The sequence below is a fragment of the Dipodomys spectabilis genome, unplaced genomic scaffold, assembly GCF_019054845.1.
Source record: "Dipodomys spectabilis isolate Male_0828 unplaced genomic scaffold, ASM1905484v1 ptg000167l, whole genome shotgun sequence".
NCBI classification, from domain to species: Eukaryota; Metazoa; Chordata; class Mammalia; order Rodentia; family Heteromyidae; genus Dipodomys; species Dipodomys spectabilis.
This window is the reverse complement of record NW_024870844.1, coordinates 2,368,570-2,391,580: the sequence shown is the minus strand read 5'-3', so window position 1 is coordinate 2,391,580 and position 23,011 is coordinate 2,368,570. Positions and strand designations below refer to the sequence as shown.

Genomic DNA, 23,011 nt, shown 5'->3' with positions numbered 1-23,011 from the left:
ATTTTTTTAAAAATCAACATCAGTAATAGTAGAGAACAGTGGAACCTATGTACAAATCATTTTCCATCTACTCAGTTTTTCTTGATCATGTGTCTCTGGAGGTGGATGTTCCTGAGTAAATCTATTCGTTTCCTTCCACTGTTTAAAGCTAAATTCATTTATCTGTTATGACATCAATAGAAATGTTTAATTTTTTAATCTAGATATTCTAATGCATTTTTGACACAGTCATTCAAGTGATCTACTTTCAGATAAAATGCTCAGGTACTAGCGATCTACATTATTTCCACTTTAAAGCAAAACAAAATATCAAACATGCTTTAACCCAAATTCCATGGCCAGTTAATAGACTATTTGGAACATGATTTAAAGAATTAGCATTTGAAGTACTTACTTCTCTATACATCAGGCAATGAGCTCACTGAAGTTTCACTATACTAACTCTTTTACTGAATGGTAATGAAGATGCTGTGGGCACCCATCTTTTTCTTTCTCCACACACTGATTCTCAGACTTGAACTTGTGCCACAACGACACAGAAGGCCACATGACATGCATATTGCTAAGTAATACCCCAAGACTTTCTAGTTCAGTTGACTCACATGGGAAAAATTATATTCAATTTTATGACATCCAAACTAAATTTCGAAGGTGTTGTATAATAAATAGTTCTCCAATCACTGCATATAAGCTAAATTATTGAATTAATTTTTGTTATGCTGGCTTAATTAAGCAAATAGCTCTCAGACCGAATTGACATCATTAGACATTCATATAAGAACTTTTTTCCTCAAGATTAATTAGAAGTAGTATAAATGGTGTCAATCAGTTGAATAATATAAAAGGTAGATTGGAGAAAAATAAAGAAGAACCTTCTCTATGCCTTGACATCTATTTATCTATCTGTTTATCTATCTATCTATCTATTAATATTACTGGAGTGTGAACTCAAGGCTTCATGCCTCCCTTCAACCATTTTTAAAATTTTACTTTCTGGTCAGCCCATATTTTTTCTGTTGAACATTTGTACATTCATGCCGTCCAGAAGTGTTATGCATATTTGACATCTTCTCCCCTTGCAGATTCAGTCATGTCTATTTTTATGAAACTATAACCCCAGGGTTTTCTCTGCATTTAATGTCAAAGCAAATATGCTATGTGTTTAGCTATGGTAAATACAATTTCTTTCTCCTCTAATCTAATTATATTGGGTCCCTGTTAAGCCAAAACCAGAGTCATTACACTTTTCTAAGTGCCATATCATCAATAAATAGCAATGTTTATATAAAACTATAATATTACTACTATTTCTTTGAACATTTATCCAAAACCAGACATTGTGACAAGATATTCATATCAATGATTTGAAGAATTTGATGAGAAAAGCATATTCTTTTTACATTAGATTTTCAAAGAAAGAGTTTCAAAATTTCTTTAATCTTACACAAAGATGATTAAAAACTGTGACTGCAGATTGGGCAGTCTGATTTCAGTGGCCTTTCTCTTAATTACTCTCTTAACCAGAGTGGCTTTTTTATGCCACCATTGCGTGTTATCTTGCCAAACTACTTATAGTTATTACTGGTTATAAGACATTATAATTAGACAACAGATTCTTGAAAAAATTCACACCCAAGCTAATAATCTGTTCAATTTAAAAAATGGAGAACTGGAAGTTCTTTCATTTTTAGCTTGAAGGCATTACCTATCATAAGCTATATGGGAAGGACATAATGCAAAATGATCAAAACTACTGGAGTTCTACATTGTGGCTATAATATTTCTTAGGTCACAAATTACAATGGGTTTCTTTTACAAAACAGAAAATAATCCATGTATTTAAAAAAAACTGCAAAGTTCTATGGTACCTACAAGTTCAAATGGACCTATTATATTTGGCATAATCACACAATTATCAAAATTGCATAAACCAGAGCGAATTTCAATGTTTTCAGAACATAAAACTTTTATGTTTATTTTTCCCTGTTATTATTTTTAATGCTTAAATCTATCATTGCTTAGGTTACCTTCCTTCATCCACTTTTTTTTGTAGGATATGTGATAGAGAGATGATAACTGTATTTTAACTATTAGCTCTGGTATAATGTCTTGTATTAAAATAAGGACATATCATGAAATCATGACTATTAATTGAGATAATTCTCTGACATCCCAAGAGACAACCTAGCATTAAGTCTGGACTCGCTTTGCAAAGGAATCAAGCACTTTCAGTAGACACTGATTCCCAGAATCTGTGTCAACTAAGCAGTTCTCTGCACAGTGGTAATTCTCCTAATCCCTGTAATTTATGCATCTCAGGATACATTCCAAAGCATTGTTTGCATATGCTATCCACTAGCTTTAAAAGCAGTGCTCATTATGGGGCAGGAACAGATGCAATCCAACAGAAAGGTCTGCCACAGTGATGTTTGTGCCGAAGAACAGCCTATTTGGCAAGCACGGGTAACCGGATGAATAGGAGGAATGAAGAATAGTGAGGAATCAAGATTTAAACCCGCTACCTCCAACATCCCCCCAGGAGCCACCTTGCAATCACTGTAACAATTCCAAATCTCATTCTAGATGCCAGTAAATACTCAAATTGCAAAGAAACCAGTAATGACCCAGTGGAGTTTTCAAATACACTTAACTTTGCTATTTCAAGCCACAGACACCAAATGGAAAAGAAGGTAATGTTCTTAATTTTCATCAACTTATCAAAGCTGTTTTTTCATAGTGATGGATTTTTTTTTCTCCCTGTTCTTGGCACAAACCATCCACGACAACTTAGAAAGCTGAGGAAGAATCCTTGGGCCTGTGTGTCAGACGGCAAAAGGGGGAATATCAGGATGCTTTTTAAAGGCAATAGGAGCCCCCTCTGATATGATCAGAAAATGCTGACGTCAATTTTGTGTTACAGGTCATACAAACAGTAAGTGCGACAGACAAAGACGAGCCCAAAAATGGACATTATTTCTTATACAGTCTCCTCCCGGAAATGGCCAACAATCCTAATTTCACCATCAAGAAAAATGAAGGTAAATATATTAACTTTGTGTAACGGGGTAAAATATAAATTGGAAACTAAACCACACTTATATAATAACACTGAAAAATACCATGAAATATTTTTGTGTTCACCATAAGTATTTGACATCCGCTTTATCTATTCAATGGCACATCATTACACCACTCCTCCGTTCTTCTATCCACTTAATAGATCAGAAAATTGTTGCCGTGGAAATTAATTTTATCCCAGTGAATATTGCCATCAGCTGGCTTGAGAAAATGCAGCGTATGCTTAAATACCCATGAAACTATGCAGAAAGTCTAAGATACTAAGATCTCTGTCAGCAGACAAGCCCGGCTTGAACTTTGCAATTGTAAAGTTTTAATTGAATGTTTACCAAGTCTTTAGGGAAAGTCTATTCTAATTTTGCCTGGTTTGTGTGTACATATTAGAGGTATTTGTTTTAAGCCTGTACTGACTTTAATAATAGCAATTAGATCAGAAAAATCCTTCTTGAAGGACACTTCTTATCAGTATTATTTGGGAGCTAATACAAACTGATTTACTGCTAAGTCTTTCACTCACAAAGGATATTTAATCCATTTCCTTAGTTCCTAAGAATCCAGCTTCGATATCCTTTGGCTTCAGCTATGTTCTATTACTTAGCAGGACTCATCTCATGTTTGTTTTTTTTGTTTGTTTGTTTAATATAGCTTATTATATATTCATGTTCCTAAGCTGATATATATATATATAATACTTAACAAGGACTTTCAAAATTACTTTCATTGTAATATATTTCTCTTTAGTTTTTAGCTATTTTTAAATGGTTAGCAAAAAGTAAAATGCAAGTATGTTTCCAGGTTTTCTTTTCCCTATTCCCCTTTTTAATCTTTTTGGTGTGGCCTTACTATAGCATAGTATAGTTTAAGTTTTGAATGAATGGTTTGCAAGTAAAATATTTAGACTAAAATTTGGTTTGTGCTATCTCTTTGAGTGGATTACTACAACGGTTTAGAGGAGGTAGTGAATTTTGAGAACACTAGCTTTACAAAATCAGATTCAATGGCTTGTGATAAATACGTTATGACCTCCCGTTTTAGTATAATGTTACTGAGTTCTTTGGGAGAGGCTTTGCCAAATGTAGATGTCTGTCACATAGGACAAGGAAGGTCAATATGCTGGCATCTCCCATGTGCTGGCTTCCTCAGTTGTAAATACCACAGAAAAAATACTATGCTAGCTCTCCTCAAAAATGGACCACTCATCTGGTAGTCACCCTTAATTAACAAATTTAATACAAACTTAGTGTTCTTTTTCTTTTTCCTCTACTATTTGTGCTGAAATTTCTTTCTTTTTTTTTTTTTTTTTTTTGGTGGAAATCACTTGAATATTTCTAAGTAAAAATAAAGCCATTACAAACCCCAGAATGAGCTGAAAGTTTGTTCATAAGTGCAATTTATGTTATTTTGAGTATGAACTACTCAGGATGTGGAATTATTTGAGCATATAAGATTCACTGTATTTAATAGTTTCTCCATGAAAAAACATGTTCCAAATATCAGAAGGCCTTGGTATATTCTATACAATATAAAATGTTGGGATATACCTTTTATAGGTGTGACTCTGGCTTGATTTTTTGTGCTTGTGGTTCTTTTGCCAGTTCTGGGGCTTGGACTCATGTCCTGGGTACTGTCTCTGAGTTTATTTGGGTCAGAACTCTACCACTTGCTCTACAGCGCCACTTCAGGCTTTTTCCATGTGATTGATTGGAGATAAGAAGCCTCACCGGCCCAGCGCCTGTAATCCTAGCTACTTAGGAGGCTAAGATCTGAGGATCATGGTTCAAAGCCAGCCGGGGCAGGAGAGTCCTTGAGACTCTTATCTCCAATAAACCACTAGAAAACCGAAAGTGGCACTGTGGCTCACGCGCTAGAGCACTGGCCTTGAGCTGAAGAGCTGAGGGACAGTGCCCAAGCCCAGAGTTCAAGCCCAATGATCGACAAAAAAAAAAAAAAAAAAAAAGTCTCATGGACTTTTCTGCTTGAGCTGGCTTCATGCTATGATTCTCAGATCTCCACTTCCTAAATAGCTGGAATTATAGGCCTGAGCCACTGGTGCCCAGCTCTGGGTGGTTGTATGTAACATTTTAGATTAACATAAAGGTATCGATGTATCCCAGGGAACGTGCTATTTTAATCTATATTAAAATTTACACAACATTTTTAAAGATAATATTTTATCCTACACTGAGTAAGTTTTATGTGGTTTCTCTAATTTTCAGAATTACTACTAAGAAAATGTTGTAAATATAGCAAAGGTCCTTCTGCCACATTTCAAATTTAAATAAACTATGCTGTAGGGTACTTAATGTATGTGAGTTACCTCTTTGATTTTGAAGAGAATATAGGAATGATGCTTTTTGAGTAACTTTTTAATGTTTGTTTCAGATTTTTAAAATTAAAAAATGTCAGGTATTGAAGAGTGAATCAGGAAAGTACACTCTGTCATGATTACTTATTTTAAATGATATATTCATTTGTTTGGGAAAAAGTGGCCATATAATTCATTATTCCAACTATGATTTTTAAAAAGTGAAGGGGGTTGCTGTTTATATTTATGCCTAGAAAACACCATAAACTAAGACTGTCTTGTAGGAAACAGGACATATGTTCACTATGATATTTGGATAGAGGATCCAAATATTCAACATCTCCTCACAGAATAAATCATGAACTCACAGGTCTCTGGAATAAACATGCAAAGTTTATACACTATTTATTTTACCGAGATCAGAAATTCATGAGTTTTGCTCCACTTCTTTGCAGTCTGGCATAGCTACTGTGAAAATGGAGGGAAACATTTTTTTTTTCATTGTTAACAGACAGAAACAATTAAGAAACTGAAAGCATTTGGCATAGATACAAAGCCTCCAGATAGGCTTTGAACTTTGGGCAGTATACTATTAATGATGTCAGAAAACAAAACAACTTCATTCATTCTAGATACGGACCTGGAGCATGGCTCAGTGGTAGAGCACCAGCAAGGAGTGAACAGGTTGAGTGAAAACTTAAGGTCTTCAGTTCAAGCCCTAGCATACATATGCACAAAATACTACATATAATTTACTTGAAAATTGTGATACATTTTGTATTGGAAATAGAGAAAGGTAAAAATCAAATGATCCTATTCAGAATTTTTTTTTTCCCTTCTTGGTGTGAACTTTAAAAATGGGGCAGGAACTGAGATTTCTGTGAGTTGTAAGTCCCAATCTATGTAACAATGCTAAGTTTTATAATTTGACCAGTAAATAAATAAGCTTATCATTTAGCCAGTAAACGCAAATCTATAAATGATAGATAAATTATTCTTTCACCTTAATGTGATCTTCAGGGAGACAATTTCAGTAGTTAATAATTTTCTAAGGAATTTGAAGCCATGTCATTTCAATGGAAAAGTGACTGTTTTTCCATCTTATATAGATTGATAATAGTGCAATTTCAGTCCACTAATACATAACCAGAGACACAATAAGGTAAAAATGAGCTGCTTCTTGTAGCCTACACAGTTGACCTGACTGTATAATTCTCTCTCTAAATATGTGAGAATCATTCCAGGTGTCCCTGGCTTATTCTTGTAGCTACTCAGGAGGCTAAAGACCTGAGAAGCAGAGTTTCAAAGCCAGCCTAGGCTAGAAAGTAATTGATACTCTTTTAATATATATATATGTATATATTATTATTAAAGATGCTGTACAGAGGGGTTACAGTTACATAAATAGAGGTAATGAGTACATTTTTTGTCCAGCATTGTTACTCCCTCCTTTGTTTTTACTCCTACTACTATCCCTTCCCTTCCATCCCTCCCTCCCCCCAAAATATAAAGTTCATGTCCAATATAGAGTCTTGTGAGTCTCATTGTTACAATGGATCATCCTGTGTCCTTGTTTCAGCATTTTGTTATTTCCCTTCCCCTCCCCAAATTAGATAAATGTATATACAAGATGCAGGATACCAGAATCAAATATAGTGACAACAGGGATATACCATAGGAAGAAGAACAAAAAAGAAACAAAAATCACATAGTCCATTAAAAACAACAACAACATAAGATGATGCTAAGTGAAATGAACCCCAAGATATGGATACTATTATCTTCAGTTAACCACAAAAAATCCAGAAGTTGAACTAGAGTTCAAGTGGTAGACTGCTAGTCTTGAGCACAAAAGCTCAAGGACAGCGAGTAGACCCTGGGTTCAAGCCTCAGTTCTGTCCCAATAAAAAATGACTAAATAGATGAATAAATATTATATATGTTTCATAATCATATGGCAATGTTCAATAGGGAAAATATGCAAGGTGAAGAATATCAGAGACATTTTATTACCTATGTACAGACACACAAAAGACCTTGTATATTTTTTTCCTAATTTTATAGATCTTTATCTTCCAGTTGAGCAAATTTGTATCCAAGAGATTTACTTACCACATTTCAGTATTGGCTTCCATCCATTCTAACTGTGGAAATGGAAAATACCCAACAATTCAATAGAAGAAGACAGGGAAGATAAATGAACCATTTACAGTTACTGAAATATCTTGCTCACAGGAAATTTGAGGTCAAAAGGAACCTGCTCTTCTCCAGCCTATATATTGCAGGTAAAAAGTTTGGATTTGCTAGAGCACAGGCTGGTGCAAAAGGAGTCTTCAAGACTTATACTGAAATATTTGGTTAATATATATGTATATACAGAAAAACATATCACCCTGCTCTTCAAAAAGAGCAGGAGAGAAGAAGAGAGAAATATGCAGTGAAATTGGACTTCGCTATAGTTTGGCCATGCTTAAGAAAGACAGTTATGGAGCACTAGTAACTAAAATGTTGCTTTTGCTTTTTTTTCTTCTTCACTGACATCTTATTGATAAGAGGCTCACTCTTAATCTGGGAATATATAGTTCAGTGGGATGGTGCTTTCCTAACTAACAAGCATTTGGCCTGGAATTAATCACCAGAATCGCAAAAGTATGCAAATAATAAATAAACACATATACAAGTAGAGAGCTCACTCTAGAAGTATGCTTCTGATCATTGATCTGAATAATATACAAGTTGACTAAAACTTTAGAATAAATATGCCTTTCATTCTTTTAGTATTCAAAGTATAATGTGTATATCCATCTCGATTGAATATTCTGTTTCAAGTCTATGTCATTATCCGATAGTGGTATTTAAGAACTATAAGTCTGTCTTACACAGAAAATAAACACCAATAAAGCAATAAATTGGGAGACATTTTTTGAGGGGGAGTTGGTGGATGGATTCAGGGCTTTGCATTTGCAAAGCTAGTGCTTGAGCTGTACTCTACAGGCCAGCTTATTGCTGATTGGTTTAGAGATGGATTCTAGCAAACTCACATCTCTGGCTCTTGTTCAGCTGCAATGACAGGCATCTTGTGCCATGCCCAGCATTTCTTAACTTCTTATGCTGTTACATATCATTTTAAATATCCTCAAGCCGTTCTCTGCAGCTTTTATTTATAGTTTTTCTAATGCTGAGAACTGATTTTGAGAAAGGTATTTCACAAACTGGGAAGACACTGACCCTCACAAAATGCACTGCAAATAATCTACTGAGTTAACATTATATTTTAGTCTAAGGGTTATTACATTAGAAAAACAAAATTATTATTTTTAAAAAGGATAAGGAAATGGAGAGCCCAAAACAATGAAAATAATTCGTCAGCCACATCTTCTGGTTATAAATATGAAGACTTATTATACTTAACTGATTTTTTCCCTAACATGCATTTTGCAGAAACAAAAAATAAAAACAAACAAACAAAAACAAAGTCAGCTTTCCCTAGTCACTGGCTATTTCTTACTTCCAATTTAATACGATCAGTCTCAGTTCTAATATATCAAATATTAGAAACCATTACTCTTTGAGAATCATTTTGCATTGGCTTTTGAAACTTTCTTTTGTTGACTACTGTCAGCTTATTTCAGACTCTCTTGCTATAAGACCGAATTTCCTGCCTGAAAAATAGATGAGAAATATTCCTATCACAAGACAACCAGAAATGTTTTTCTGTTCCTCAGTACATCCTCATGAGCAAAGAATCTCTTGTATTCAAGTGGAGGGGGAGAAGGTAGAGAGGGATCTCCTCTTCAGTAAGCCCAAGTCCTAGAGGTCTGACTGTACCTCAACTGCTTTCTTGATGGGTCATTGCTGGGTTCACCATTTCTGACTATCTTCTAAAGTTCTTTGCTCCCACCTGGCTTCTTTGAAGCTAAGAAAGAACTTGTTGAACTGTTACCTCTTTCTTTAAACCATCTTTGCAGCTGACCTCAATCCCCATCTACAGTGGACCCATTTTTATTGGATTTCCCACATCACTGTATGTCCTGTGTGCTTTTATTAATAGCACCCTGACTAACAACATATGCATGTTTCCAATATTGTGACAGTGGCTATCCCAATTATTTAATGAACTTTAAATAACACAGTACACAACATGGGCTAAAGGAAAACTTCAGCTCTTGTCCACACAAAATCTGATCATTTTTCTCCCTGTTGAATGTTTTTTTAAGTGTTCAAATTGCTTCAAACATAAGGTCCAATAGATCCAATGTAGAATAATATATCATGTATATAGGATCCAAAAATTCTTCTTTAGTAATTCATAATTTCTTGTTTATGCTTCCAGCAATGTAATGTTGATTAAAAAATGTGTTCATATTTTATTTTGCCACAAAAACTATAATTAAGGGAATGTGTAAGCTAAGAAAAAATAGATAACAAACCTGTACTTGTTGACTCTAAGCTATACTGTGCCCTTCAATTCAGAAAAAAGGGCCTCTTTTTATTTTGTAGTTTCCATACTTCTTTTCTTTGGGTTTTTAAATCATAGTGCAAGTGTACGTTCAGAGATGGAGAATTTTCTCTGAAAATATTGGAAATCTTAAAATTATTACTCTGGTCAGACATATAGTGCCCTTCGTATCTCTTTTTTTGGGTGTGTGTTATGGAAGACAATTTAGTCCTGAAATTACTGACTACTGGGATGTAATTTAGATTCATGGCATAGATTTATATATGTAGTTGTCAAAATGCTATTCAAAGTTGTGAATTGCAGTAGAGTTCTCTGTCAATTTGCTAGCAATCATTTCCGGTCTTTGCAGAACATTTTATTTCTGAAAATTTTTTTTGAAAGAGAAAACCAAGAAAATAAATTGATACATGCATAGTTATCTTACAGTTATTTCAGTTATCTCTGTAGATATCTTTGAGCTAGTTTCTTTAAGAAAGTTGCTTTCTGGTCTGTTTCTTTGAACTTCTCTTAAAGAAATATAAAAGGATCAGTTGTACATTAGAAAGGATATAAAGAATTACTCAGAGAGAGAGATATTTTTATTTAACCAGTTTTGTTTGTACCGTTTTGCTGCCATGTCATTAAAGAACCATGTTATTTACTGATTTATCATCTACCACCAACAAATGTGTCTGCCCTTTGGAAAGCACAATCCAGGGTTAAAATTGAATGTAGAAACAAAATGAGCTGTCAGTTTATTCCAATTCCCCTTTTCTGAAAGAGTGCTAAATGTAGTTGACAATCATTTCATCTCCTTTCAGCACAGACATTTGCAGTTGGAATTAATGTGAGCACTTTTTAGACACAGTATTAGGCATATGTGACATTCTATCTGGGAGTATGATCCAAATAACACCAATGAACTGTTTAAGATCCCTCACTTTATTAATGAAGAGGGTAGAAAGGCAGAAAGATAATGTAACAACAGTCAAGGGGACACTTTAGATAAATTCATGTCAGAAAAGATGATTTGGGATTTATTAGAACAAAAGATAAAGGTGAGATCCTGAGATAAAACAAGTACAGGCTTTATACCAAAGAATATTGAGATTGGAATCCTAGCCCTTCTGGTTATGATGCACAAGAGATCGTACAAAAAAGTTGAATAATCTTAATTAAACATTTAACCAAAAGAAGAAAATAAGGGGCTGGGAAGGTGTCTCAGTGGTAGAGCGCTTGCCTTGCATGCATGAGGCCTTGGATTCGATTCCTCAGCACCACATAAGCAGAAAAAAAAGCCAGAAGTGGCATTGCGGCTCAAGTGGTAGAATGCCAGCCTTGAGCTGAAGAGCTGAGGGACAGCACCCAGGCCCACCCAGAGTTCAGGCCCCACGACCGCACCCCCCCCCCCAAAAAAAAGAAAGAAAATAATACTTTTCTGCAATGCTGCGTTGGATAGTAAAATACTAAATTAAATTAAATTAAATGATTTTGGTGCCTGGTTGCATTGTTGATATTCTGCAAACTAGAAATCATAAATATATTTGGCTTATTCACCTCTTCCTTCAATAAACTCTGTGAACTTCCAGGATCTCTTCAATCCACCCTATGAATAAAATGAAAATATTTATAAAGAATCAGAAATAAGGCACTTAGGAGATTACTAATGATATTCTATGTTATTGCACCTTTCTTAATGGTCCAATTACTGGACTACAAACACTGAATAACAATAAAATAAAGGGAAAGGAAAAATGAGCAAAAAGAGGCTTTGGATAACAAGTAGTTAGAGTTGACTGTAACTCTTATTATACTAATACAGCCACAATTAAAGTGAAGAATACTTTAAGAATAAATGTGTCCATGGGGCTGAAGAAAGTAAATACTTCTTTATATATTGGCAAATGGAATATTTGAGAACAGACAGATGATAGAAATTTTCTTATTCAGGAGCACACTACTAAATAGCTGGCTTAGGATGGTAATAAATACTAGATAAAAAATTGAAACATGTGCCGGGCGCTGGTGGCTCACGCCTGTAATCCTAGCTACTAAGGTGGCTGAGATCTGAGGATCATGGTTCAAAGCCAGCCCGGGGAGGAGAGACCGTGAGACTCTTATCTCCAATAAACCACCAGAAAACCGGAAGTGGCACTGTAGCTCAAGTGGTAGAGCGCTCGCCTTGAGCTGAAGAGCTGAGGGACAGCGCCCAGGCCCAGAGTTTAAGCCCCACGACCGACCAAAAAAAAAAAAAAAAAAATTGAAACATGTGACCAAAAAAAGGCAATGAAGGTAGTTGTCTATACAATTTATTTCATCATTTCTTATTTTATTTACCTTGTGTACGTCTTCTAAGTTCAACATGAGTTACATTTACAAAGTTTTCTTCTTCTTCTTTTTTGCTGGTAACATGATTTCTGTTCCATTTCTATTCTATCTAGCTAATTTCCAATCACTTGTAATAATTACAGGAAAATTTCCCTCACCTGTGAACAGATGAACTAGGTTTTTAACAGTGAAGTTTATCCTCTTTCCTTTGTTCTTTAGTGTGTCATGGTACATACTAAGACACCCATAAATCAAGTAATATGCCCTTCACCGACCTCTGAGGCTATTAATAATAGAACATATGTTTAATCGTCCATTCATTTATTTGATACCCATTTATTTGGTGACTACCATGTGCCAGATGCAGTGTTGAGTAGGCTTAAAGTAATGAATAAAACACACAATTTCTCTCCCCTCCGATACAGTATCTTAGTTCTCCTTAGGACTCAGTCTTTGAATACCAATTTAAATCTTCAGAGAGGAGACTATAATTTAACATGGTTTTTTGTCATCTAGTAGAGAAATTCCAATCTAGTCTTCAATGTGCTATGGTTTATGGTGAAATGATAACACATTCTACCTTTTATACTGTCATAAACAAAGATTTCCTCTTAGACTTCACCCAGTTTTTGAATCTGGCCCTACATAAAGAAGAGTTAGGTCATCATAGATTCCATCACTCCCAACTTTACGAAGTGTTTTGTCTGTCAGAGCGGTGATGTAGATCTGCAATCACAAACAGGTAAGGCCTTCCCTGGGCTTCATGTTGCTGTATATATCATTATGGAGGTCAGATGAGGTATGTTGTACCACACAATTCAATGTGCTTCTAGTTTCAGGGTCAAAGCCTGTGGGCAAGCCTTTGCCTAATGCATCATGATCTATGGATGTCATCGTAATTTGTGTTACGGCCCAATCAATGTACTAAGACTGATGTAATTCTCTTTTGAGGGTTATTACAATCTATTCTAGTTTGATCCATGACATATTATATACACAGTTCATGTATTTGTCAAATCCCATGCATGGTGAATTTGGATCCCTGTCAGTGCATGAGAGTTAGAGCTCACTCCCAGAGAGCAATAGTTACTGAGGCTGTTTGTGTACTGGGCAGGACATTAGATTCGTATTTTATCTGTTGCTTCCTCTTTCTGTTTCTTAAGCTGCTACCTGAAGGGTTGTACTGGTGCACTTTCCTTGAATAACATAGTGTTTACCTTTGGACTTTTCTGAGTTACTCATGGCCTTTGTTTTCAACCTTACAACCCACAATATCTTCCTCTCCCTGTTGTTTGAGTACATTACATTCAGCCTTTGAGGATGTTTACCTTAGATTGAACTGAAAAAGTAGGATACTTCATCTGGCATGTTAAACACAAGTTTTCTGCTTCAGATTTCCTTATTTTCTTTGGCCAGTCCATGCTAAATCCTTCATGATCACCCATGCTTTACTTCTCTTTCCTCTCTAAATTTCATTTTCCTCTCATCTTTTTTTTTTAGGGGGGCGTCCGGTCGTGGGGCCTGAACTCTGGGCCTGAGCGCTGTCCCTCAGCTCTTCAGCTCAAGGCTAGCACTCTACCACTTGAGCCACAGCGCCGCTTCTGGCTTTTTTCTTTTTGCTTATGTGGTGCTGAGGAATCGAACCCAGGGCCTCAGGCATGCAAGGCAAGCGCTCTACCACTGAGCCACCTTCCCAGCCCTCCTTTCATCTTTAAATGAATGAATAGATTACTGCTAAGGAGCTAAACATCCATCTATTTTTAACATACTGAATGCATAAAAATGTGATATCAGAAGAAATATTACAAAACTGGAGACATGCCTTGGTATACTAGTCGATGGAGATTTGAAGATTTGAATGAGGCTTTTTAATTTTCTATAATAAAATGCAAAACATTTGAAAATGTTAAAAAAAATGTGATGAAAGAGGAAGAATCTCATATAAATCCCAAAGGCAATACCTAAAATTTATATATTAGTTGTTGATATTCTTTAGCTTCTTTATAAACCTTAAAAAGGAAGAATGAATAAGCAAGGCATCTTACTGCATAAAATCTCCATATTAAAAGCTGGGCTTCAGTGGCTCATGCCTCTAATCCTAGCTATTAAGGAGGCTGAGGTCTAAGAATCACAGTTCGAAGCTAGCCTCCGCAACAAAGTCCATGAGATTCTTATAATCCAGGAACTACTCAGAAAAAAGTGATAGAGTAATAGCCTTGTACAGAAAGAGGATCAGGTATAGTTCCCAAGTCCCAGACTGGCAAAAAAAAAATTCTAGACAGTATTATTAAAAGGTGTCATCTGTAATGTTATAGCATGTTGTTCATGGGATGTCTGGCTAGAATGCTGGACATATTAAAGAATAAAATTATTCTTATATACCAAAAAAGAACTCAGTAAATATATGACAAATGACTTCAATATTTAAGAATTTAATACTACTGTATGTCTTGTGAAACTGCAACAAGGAGATAGAAAATTCAGTGAAAATAATTACTTGACTCACTTTTGATTTATAAGAGAAACCTCTCAGAATCAAAATGCACCTCAATAAACTTCTACAGAAATAAACAGATGGCTATGTGTCTGCCAGTTAAGAACAAATAGCCAGATATAGAGAAAGTTTACTTAAATGCCCCAATAGAATAACATCAACACTACTTTCCTTGCTTTTCCAAAGGAAATAAATGAGGTGTTTCTTAGCTTTGTATTTATATCTGCATCTTCTGTTAATATTTTTAGCAGGATAACAAATATGTCCCACTCAGTTAAGAGGCTTTTATATATACATACAGTTTAATACTCAAGCTAAGAAGTCCATTGATGTAAACATTGTATTATTCATATTTGATAAAATTTTGTGAGTTCATAACATTAAAATTAAACAACTTTGGTCATGTTCTGAAACAACAGTAATATGTGAGGATGTATCTTTACTTTGTTTTAAATGTTTGTATGTTAAAATTCAACAAAGAAATTTTCATAGTGCTTAAACAATTACCTAAAGGTCATTTAAATTTTCCCTCCCTAAAAAAAAATATAAGGGAATATATATATACATATATTATATGTAATTAATATGTATTTAAATAAATACATATATAATATGTATTTAAATAAAACTCACATAATTGAGTAAAGCAGAAATGACAATAAAAAGCAACTCCTTCTATTAAGTCTGCTATAATTTTTATCTTTGTAAATTAAGTATATATGTTAAAATGGATGTTTCTTACTTTTGTCAGAAGAATATTTCAGGAAATAATCTAGTTAACATTATATTCCCTAAAATATATTTGCTTATAAAATGATATTAAGGTGAAAAATATGATTATAAAGTTTAGGAAGAAAGCTAATATCCACTTATACATTGCTTTCATTTAAGAGTCTCTGGTTGTTTTAAGATAAATACATTCTCTCTTGTTCTGAATAGGTTATAGATTATACTACAAGAAAAACAATAGCTAAATTCATAGCGCATCTATTTGTTTCAAGTGATATACGTTATCTATCCATCTAGCTCTAAGTTTCAGATAAGATATTGAAGCTCATCTGTATTAAGTCACTTTTCAGGCATTGAAAGTAGTTAATAAATTACAGGATTGTTTTTCTTACCAGTAGCATACATGTCCTTTTGAAAATTTATTCCTAGAATCATTCATTGGATGAAATTGCTAACATTTTATTTCCTAGTTTTCACAAGGTGTGGATGATTTTTGAAAACCATAGAAGGTTAGAAACCATCAGCTAAGCATTATTGAAGCCTGTTTCAATAATATTTGGAGTAAAAATAATCAAAATAGTCTTCTTCTTGTACTATATCCTACAACACAAAACAGTGATTACGCTCACAGCTTTGTGAGCATCTTCTGGGTGTCCAGCCTTATTTCAGACTATGTGTATCTAATGCTCACAGGTCTTTTAATTCATCACAGTGACAACAAGACACCAAAAATCAATCGACTACCAAAATTTTTTTAACTGAATCCCATATTGGGCGAATTCAACCTCACACACAACTTTCTACTCTAAATTTAATAAAGAGAATTCATTCATGTCTTATATTTTTTAATTGCCTAAAATGCATTAAATGGAAAGAACAGACCACTGAAGCATATTCAGTATTTTCTGCAAAGGGGATGTTGTAGCTCCAGGATTATACAGAAACAGTACATTCATATATCTGCTAATATAACCTGAAATATAAAGGATTTAAAGCTAGAGATAGAAAAAACTCCAGAGTCTTGACCTAAACTAAGACTAAAACTTTTTTCCCCCTAGATGTAGGTAGAGATATTTTGTTAGTATGCAGTAAAGGAAAGATATCAGCTGGAGCACTTGATCCCTACGTCAAAGTAGTATTTGAATCATTTGTGACCAGGACAGGTTAACCACAGTGACCTGAAATGTGATTTGGTCAACACATTCTCTTTGTCTTTTCCTGATCCAAATCCTATACACTAATCCCACACTTTCAGGCTTAAATGTCAGCAAATACTGGAGATTGTTAATGAGACAGACCATTAATTTATTTCTGCCTTAGAAAGAAAAATAATGTTCCACTAAAGACCTGTAAATTAAATACAGTATTTCTTCAACTTCAGGTACCTCTTGATTTCAAGGATGTTAGAACAGGAAGGAACACACATGCATTTATATCTTGGAATCTTCAGTGTTATAGTCAAAGGATCTGAGCAAATACACTCCATCAAGTATCATTTTAATTATGTATCACACTTACCCCTTAACATCGTGTCTTTGAGAGCAGTTGGAATTATCCTTAACATAAAACTACATATCATTTCACTCAAATCACAATTTCCAATGTTGGAAATAAAAAAAATGATGACTCCATATCCAAATCTTAGCTATGTAAGATTTTCCCAGAAATGAGTTACTGGGTTATGTGTCTTCTTTTTTGCACTACAAAACATGGAATTTTAGCTGAGAACTTTTGTTTATCAGAGCTTTTTCTTTAAAGAGAGTTAGGACCATGTGTAGGTGGTAAAGAACAGGAGGAATGTAACAGAGATTGTTAGTATTTTCATCCAGATAGACCTAATAACAAACGCAGTGGTACCAGGATGGAGGAGGAAAAAGTAAGTTTTCTTCAAGTAAAAATAGAATTTAAGGCCTTCAAGCTGCTAGATGGTTGCTACTCTGAATTGTATTTCCCAAATCTCATCATGTTCCTCTCAAGAGATAAGAATGCTCAAATTTATAAGGATAAAGTGACATCAGAAAATTCCATAAAGCAAATACACAAGTCAAACTTTTCCCATTAGGATATAAATGTTCCCAGCTCCATTACTCTCTTGCTTCAATGTTTTACTTTGTAACTTTTCCTTCTAAAGTCTGACCAGCAAAGTTGCTGGCATGTTATGAATGTTGCTAAAGAAGATAAGTTCTCCAGTAGGAAGTCCAGTGTAACTGGGAAAACCAATGCCTAAACTTTGTCTTAGGGATTCAATGTTGCCCAGCATTTACGATCAATTCTTGAGTTGATACTGGCTCCACTAATTCAGGCCTATTACACTTTGGATTTACAGAAGCAAGAGCTTGCACTATTTAGACCTCAGCTTGTTGATATCCAGAAAACATTAGTTTGTTCTCTTAGATAGCCAAGAATTTTAAAAAAAAAAAAAGGAAAAGAAAAGAAAAAAATACAGAGAAAAGATAGAGATCATTGGAAAGGCTTATGCTGTCAGATCTGTCATTTTACTATTACCCATGATCCCACCTAATTTTTGTATTTCTTGCACTTCTAGTACATAAAATAATGTAAAAGGGACAAATGATGAAAGTGAGCAGTCACAGAAGGCAGGAAGCCCTTGTCCACAGCCAGGACAGGGCCCTTCTATGGGCTCCATTACTTGCTAGTTTATCTTTGATAAGTTATCTCAGGCTTGCACTTCTTTTTAGATGAATGCATGTAGACAAAATGCAATATTGTAAGAAGTAAAACAATTATCCATGAATTCAATAAATGGTTACCATGATTCAATAAGTCTTCTAAATGAATTAATTTAATGTAACTTCAGTCAGAGAAAAAACTAGATAGAGGAAAATAAAGTAGAAAAATTAACACAAATACATTGCTTGCAGCTGGTAGAAACCCTACTCAAATTCTCTGTATCAGCAATAGAAAAGGGCCCCTGAGAGTTCAAGCAAATTCTTTAATGTCCACACCATTGCCCTAAGGATAGTTCATATTTTTTTTTCACTTTTTCTATTTCCTGTCTCAGTGCATGCTTGACCAATGTTTATACATTTTCTTGAAGATGTAAAAGAGCTTCCAGAAGGGAAAGGTCTGCCTAGATCTCACAGCTTGGTTTGGGGGAAAGAAGAGATTTTTATTTTTCTATACCTAATTCCTTATCACTTATAAGGAAAAGGTTCATATCTGGACTAGAAGGTAGACAACTGAACCATTTACAGAGATGAAATATTCACAGAGTTGCTGTATTCAATTGTGTGACTTGGTCCCTTACACAAGGCTCCTCACTCTGGGAAGAAAGAAGGCAAAACACCCAACATTTCCCTGCGAAAGCCATGACACCAGCAAGGTCTTTCCTGACTTATTATCAGAAGAATCATGCCATTGTCCAGTTCCTGAGCAGCTGAGTCTAGAGCTTCCCAGAAGTGAACACATCTTTTAATTTACACAAAACCCTCCTTTAGGCTGACCACAGACCTGAGACATATCCCCTGCCACATGATGAGTCAGTTGGTAAATCCTTCCTGTTCACAAAAGTCCCCTAATTGACAGCTCCATACCCATGAGAAGAAATGAAGGAAGGTCAAGTTTAAAAGTGAAGATGAGCTGGTGTCACAGATAGGCCAGTAACATCAACATAGGGAGTAGCTTTGGTAGAGGGATTCCTAACCTCCCCTGGGAAGCTTTTCAGTAAAGAATGACTCTCCTGTTCAGAAAGTTATGAATTGCAGCTGTCTATTATGTGACTTACATTGCATTACATTGCAGTATGTCATTGTGAGATGTGACATAATATAATGTAAGTGACAGGCAGCTAAAATTTTACAGCAAGAAAACTTTTTTATATCCAAAATCTGCCATCAAATTTGATAGTAGCTATCAATCCATTTTTTCCCCCTGCAGATAGATCAAAAATTTGATGTTCATGAAAAGCAGGTCATTTTGAAACATCCACAAACACTTCAGTGCTTGTGCAACTCAGGTAAAATAAATCAGATTTTTTTTCAATCTCTAAAAGCTGCATCACACTTTGCTTTAATATATATAATACATAATATATATGTATTGTATGTATTGTATATATATATATGCTTTATCTGGAAGATCAAAATGGTTGTAGATCATGAGTTTAGATTTCTTTAGGATGCATCTAAGAAGTGAACAATAAAAAAGTGGTCTTGGTAATATTTAATTATCATCTAAAGTAAGGTGATGATGCTTAGAACACAGAGGTTACTGGTTTACAGGAGTCAGTCCACGTTTAGTCATGACTTTGTTCAAAGGTAGCTCAAGTCAAACCTCAATAATTCTAAAATGGATTTCTTCAACAAAAGGCTTTCTGGGCTCTACTCCCTCTGTAACACCTACCTTTATACTGATAGAGTATCTAGTGATCAACATACAAGGCTGTATTTTAGTACCAGTCATTTAACTGGTACCAAGCTAGATTTTGTCCATGAATCATAGTTTGTGCATTTCTGCTCCAACTAACTTTGTGCTTTGAGAGTCTTTCATTGTTGAGATATAGGAACTGAAGTTTGTTTCCTAACCTGGGAAGCCATATCTCCTAAATTCCACTAAATTGTGCTAGTAAAATTAGTAATTCTGTTTGTTGTCATTGTTTTGTTTGAACTCACCTCTCTTTTACTGTACCTAATTATATGTTATTACAAAAAAAAACTAACACTTGTAAATCTTGTCCACAAAAATATCCTATAGCCCACGACAAATTTATTAGATGTAATTATTTTCATCTTTCATGTTACCATAGGCATGTTGACAATCGTTTTCATGAGATAGCATGGTTGAACGTCTTGTCAGTTTACTATAGCATTTTGTTGCCTAGGTAGGTTCATCATTTCCTACTGTTTTGCCAGCATTTGCTTGAAAGTTTCCTAGGTTTCTTTCTAAGATATGCACCTCTATGGTCTAAATGCTAATTCCACATGTTTCAGATTTCTCTTGCAGAGACCCATTTCTAAGGTACTAGTAAACATTTTCTTTTTGCCAGTCCTGGGGCTTGAATCTGGGCCTGGACAATGTCCCTGAATTCCTTTTATTCAAGGCTAGCATTCTACCACTTGAGCCACAGTGCCACTTTCAGCTTTTTCTGTGATTAATTGGAGGTAAGAGTCTCATGGACTTAGCTGCCCCAGGTGGCTTCAAATTGTGATCCTCAGATCTTAGCTTCCTGAGTAGCTCAGATTACAGGCATGAGCCACCAGCGCCCGGCTAGTTAACATTTTCTATGTAACTACTAATCCAAAAATCTAGTAGCCTAAATGATATTTTTAAATAAATTATTATGATTATAGTCATCTGAAGGATTCTTTATTGCAGGCTAATTTTGCTAGATAGAAAGTTTGAACCAGACATAATAATGTGTGTGGTCAATGGCTTAGTGTCAGTCCAGCAAATGATACAATTTCAAATGCATACCTCATCCTCCAGAAGGCCAGCATGCACGGGCTTAGGTGATTGTACAGGATTCCCAAGCACAAGGATTCAAAGCTGCTGTATATTTTCTATTATCACATGGCTTAAAGATGGTTAAGCTTAAATTCAAGATAGAAATAGAATACCCCGGAAGCAGAGTTACAGACAGAATTACTGCAGTCATCTTTTTTTGTGTTAAAAAAAAAAGTCTTCTATAATCAACCTACTTATTATTCAGCAACAATTTGCTCTAGGGAAAGATAAAAACATTCTGCCAAACAATAGAGGTTCACTGTTCTTTTCTGTAGGGGTTGGATTTAGGTAGGCTGTAACAATAGAAAAAAAATATATATCAGAGAAATCAGAACCTATTTTTCAGTCAAGAAATCAAAGTTGTCTCACTTTTCAGGTGGCAACAGCAGGCTTAAGCCAAGATGGAGATGCACAATTACATAAGCACACATCTTTTTTTTTTTTGTTTTTGATGAATGTATGTGTGAAAGTTCCAACAGCCACACAAATTACATGCTTATTTATTCCATTCCTTCTAAAGGGGGTGAATTCAGATAAGTAACACTACAATAGGCCTTCTGCATAAACATGTCCATAGAAATCAATCAGTAAATGCTGTTGTAATGTTCAACAGTAGTAAATGACTGAGGAAACAATCCAGTTGTCAGTTGGAGCCTACTACAGAGAAATCTCTGATGAGAGGACTCCCATTGACCATCATTTTCCTTAGGACAGTGAAATTCATCATCAGGAAGATGATTGTCATAGAAACGTAACTTTTCACTACGGATAGGGAAAAGTTCATCTAATTCATCAGATTGAGTCTAGAATTGTGCCAATTATCCCAATATTACAATTGTTAGCAATTACTCCTTTAATCCTTACCAAGTGTTTGGATTATAAATCATATGGTCATAAAATCTATAGTCTACGTAGGTTTTCCAGTGATAGAAAATCAATCATTTCTCTACATATTAATAATTTTCAAGTGGTTAACAGGGTAACTGTCGATATCTACAAAGGTGATCAAGAAGTTGATTGACTCAGACAAGGACTATTGATTGTTTAAACTCACACGGGTTGCCCATTACTCTTCAACCTGTTTTCAGAGTTATAGCCAGGTCTTATGGAATCTATCATTTGTGGTTACTTTACATTTTATTGATCTACTCGTGTACACTTTTAACCAATGTGGACGGTGCGCTTGAATGTGGCTTAGTAGGATACAGTTACAAATATTGTGGCTCAAATATAATGGCATAATCCATATCCTCATGAAAGCTATTGGAATTTTTATTGTATCCCACAGACATTGGTTTGTTTGTCAAACTTAGAGGTCACAGAAGACACAATAAAATCATAGACAAATGGCTCCCAATAAAATTGGGATGACAGAACAAAACGATAAGGATTTCACAGAGGAGATTCCCTGAGCTATGTCTTACCAGCTTAAAAAATGGAGGAAACAAAAACTTATTAGTGGCACTACAGCCCATGATGACAGAACTTGGAAAGGACAGGGGATTATGTAAAAACATAATATACATATAGATAGAAACACAAAGAAGGATACAGAGAGAATGACAAAAGAGAGAGATCATTAACATTTAGAATTAATTGATGAATCTAGTTTATTTTAAGGTTTTCAAAGTATAATTAGATAAAATGAAGTTCAAAAGAAAAAAAATCACATGCAAGAGTACATAAAATCAACAAGCATACAAAGTTTTTTTCTTTGTAGTTCCCTACATTTGTTGTAAACAAGGAACCAAGAGATAAAATTTCTCATCTTTCATTTCAAGCTTCAAGCTTCTAATGAAAAGTTTCTATCTACATTTTTTTTTTTTTGTCTGTCATGGGGCTTGAACTCTGGGCCTGAGCATTGTCCTTCAGCTCTTCAGCTCAAGGCTAGCGCTCTACCCCTTGAGCTACAGTACCACTTCCTATTTTCTGGTGGCTTATTGGAGATAAGATTTTCACGGACTTTCCTGCCCAGGCTGGCTTTTGAACCGTGATCTCAGCCTCCTGAGTAGCTAGGATTACAGATGTGAGCCACCAGCACCTGGCTTTTATCCACTTTTTAACAAAAGTTTACCAAGATCATTCTGAAAATTTTGATCTAGGAATCTTGATTGCGGTTATTACATAGCCAAATCACCAGTGTTAATCCCCTAGGATACAGTATCTGACATATAAG

General features: G+C 34.9%; 1 protein-coding gene across 1 annotated transcript in view; it reads left to right on the top strand.

Moving 5' to 3' along the window:
- The window catches only part of Cdh8 (cadherin 8), a 346,195-nt gene that overhangs the window by 297,872 nt on the left and 25,312 nt on the right, over window positions 1–23,011 (top strand). The window contains exon 10 of the mRNA XM_042693465.1: window positions 2,921–3,038. Coding sequence (XP_042549399.1) covers window positions 2,921–3,038 — 118 coding nt within the window. The remainder of the gene's footprint in view (window positions 1–2,920; window positions 3,039–23,011) is intronic.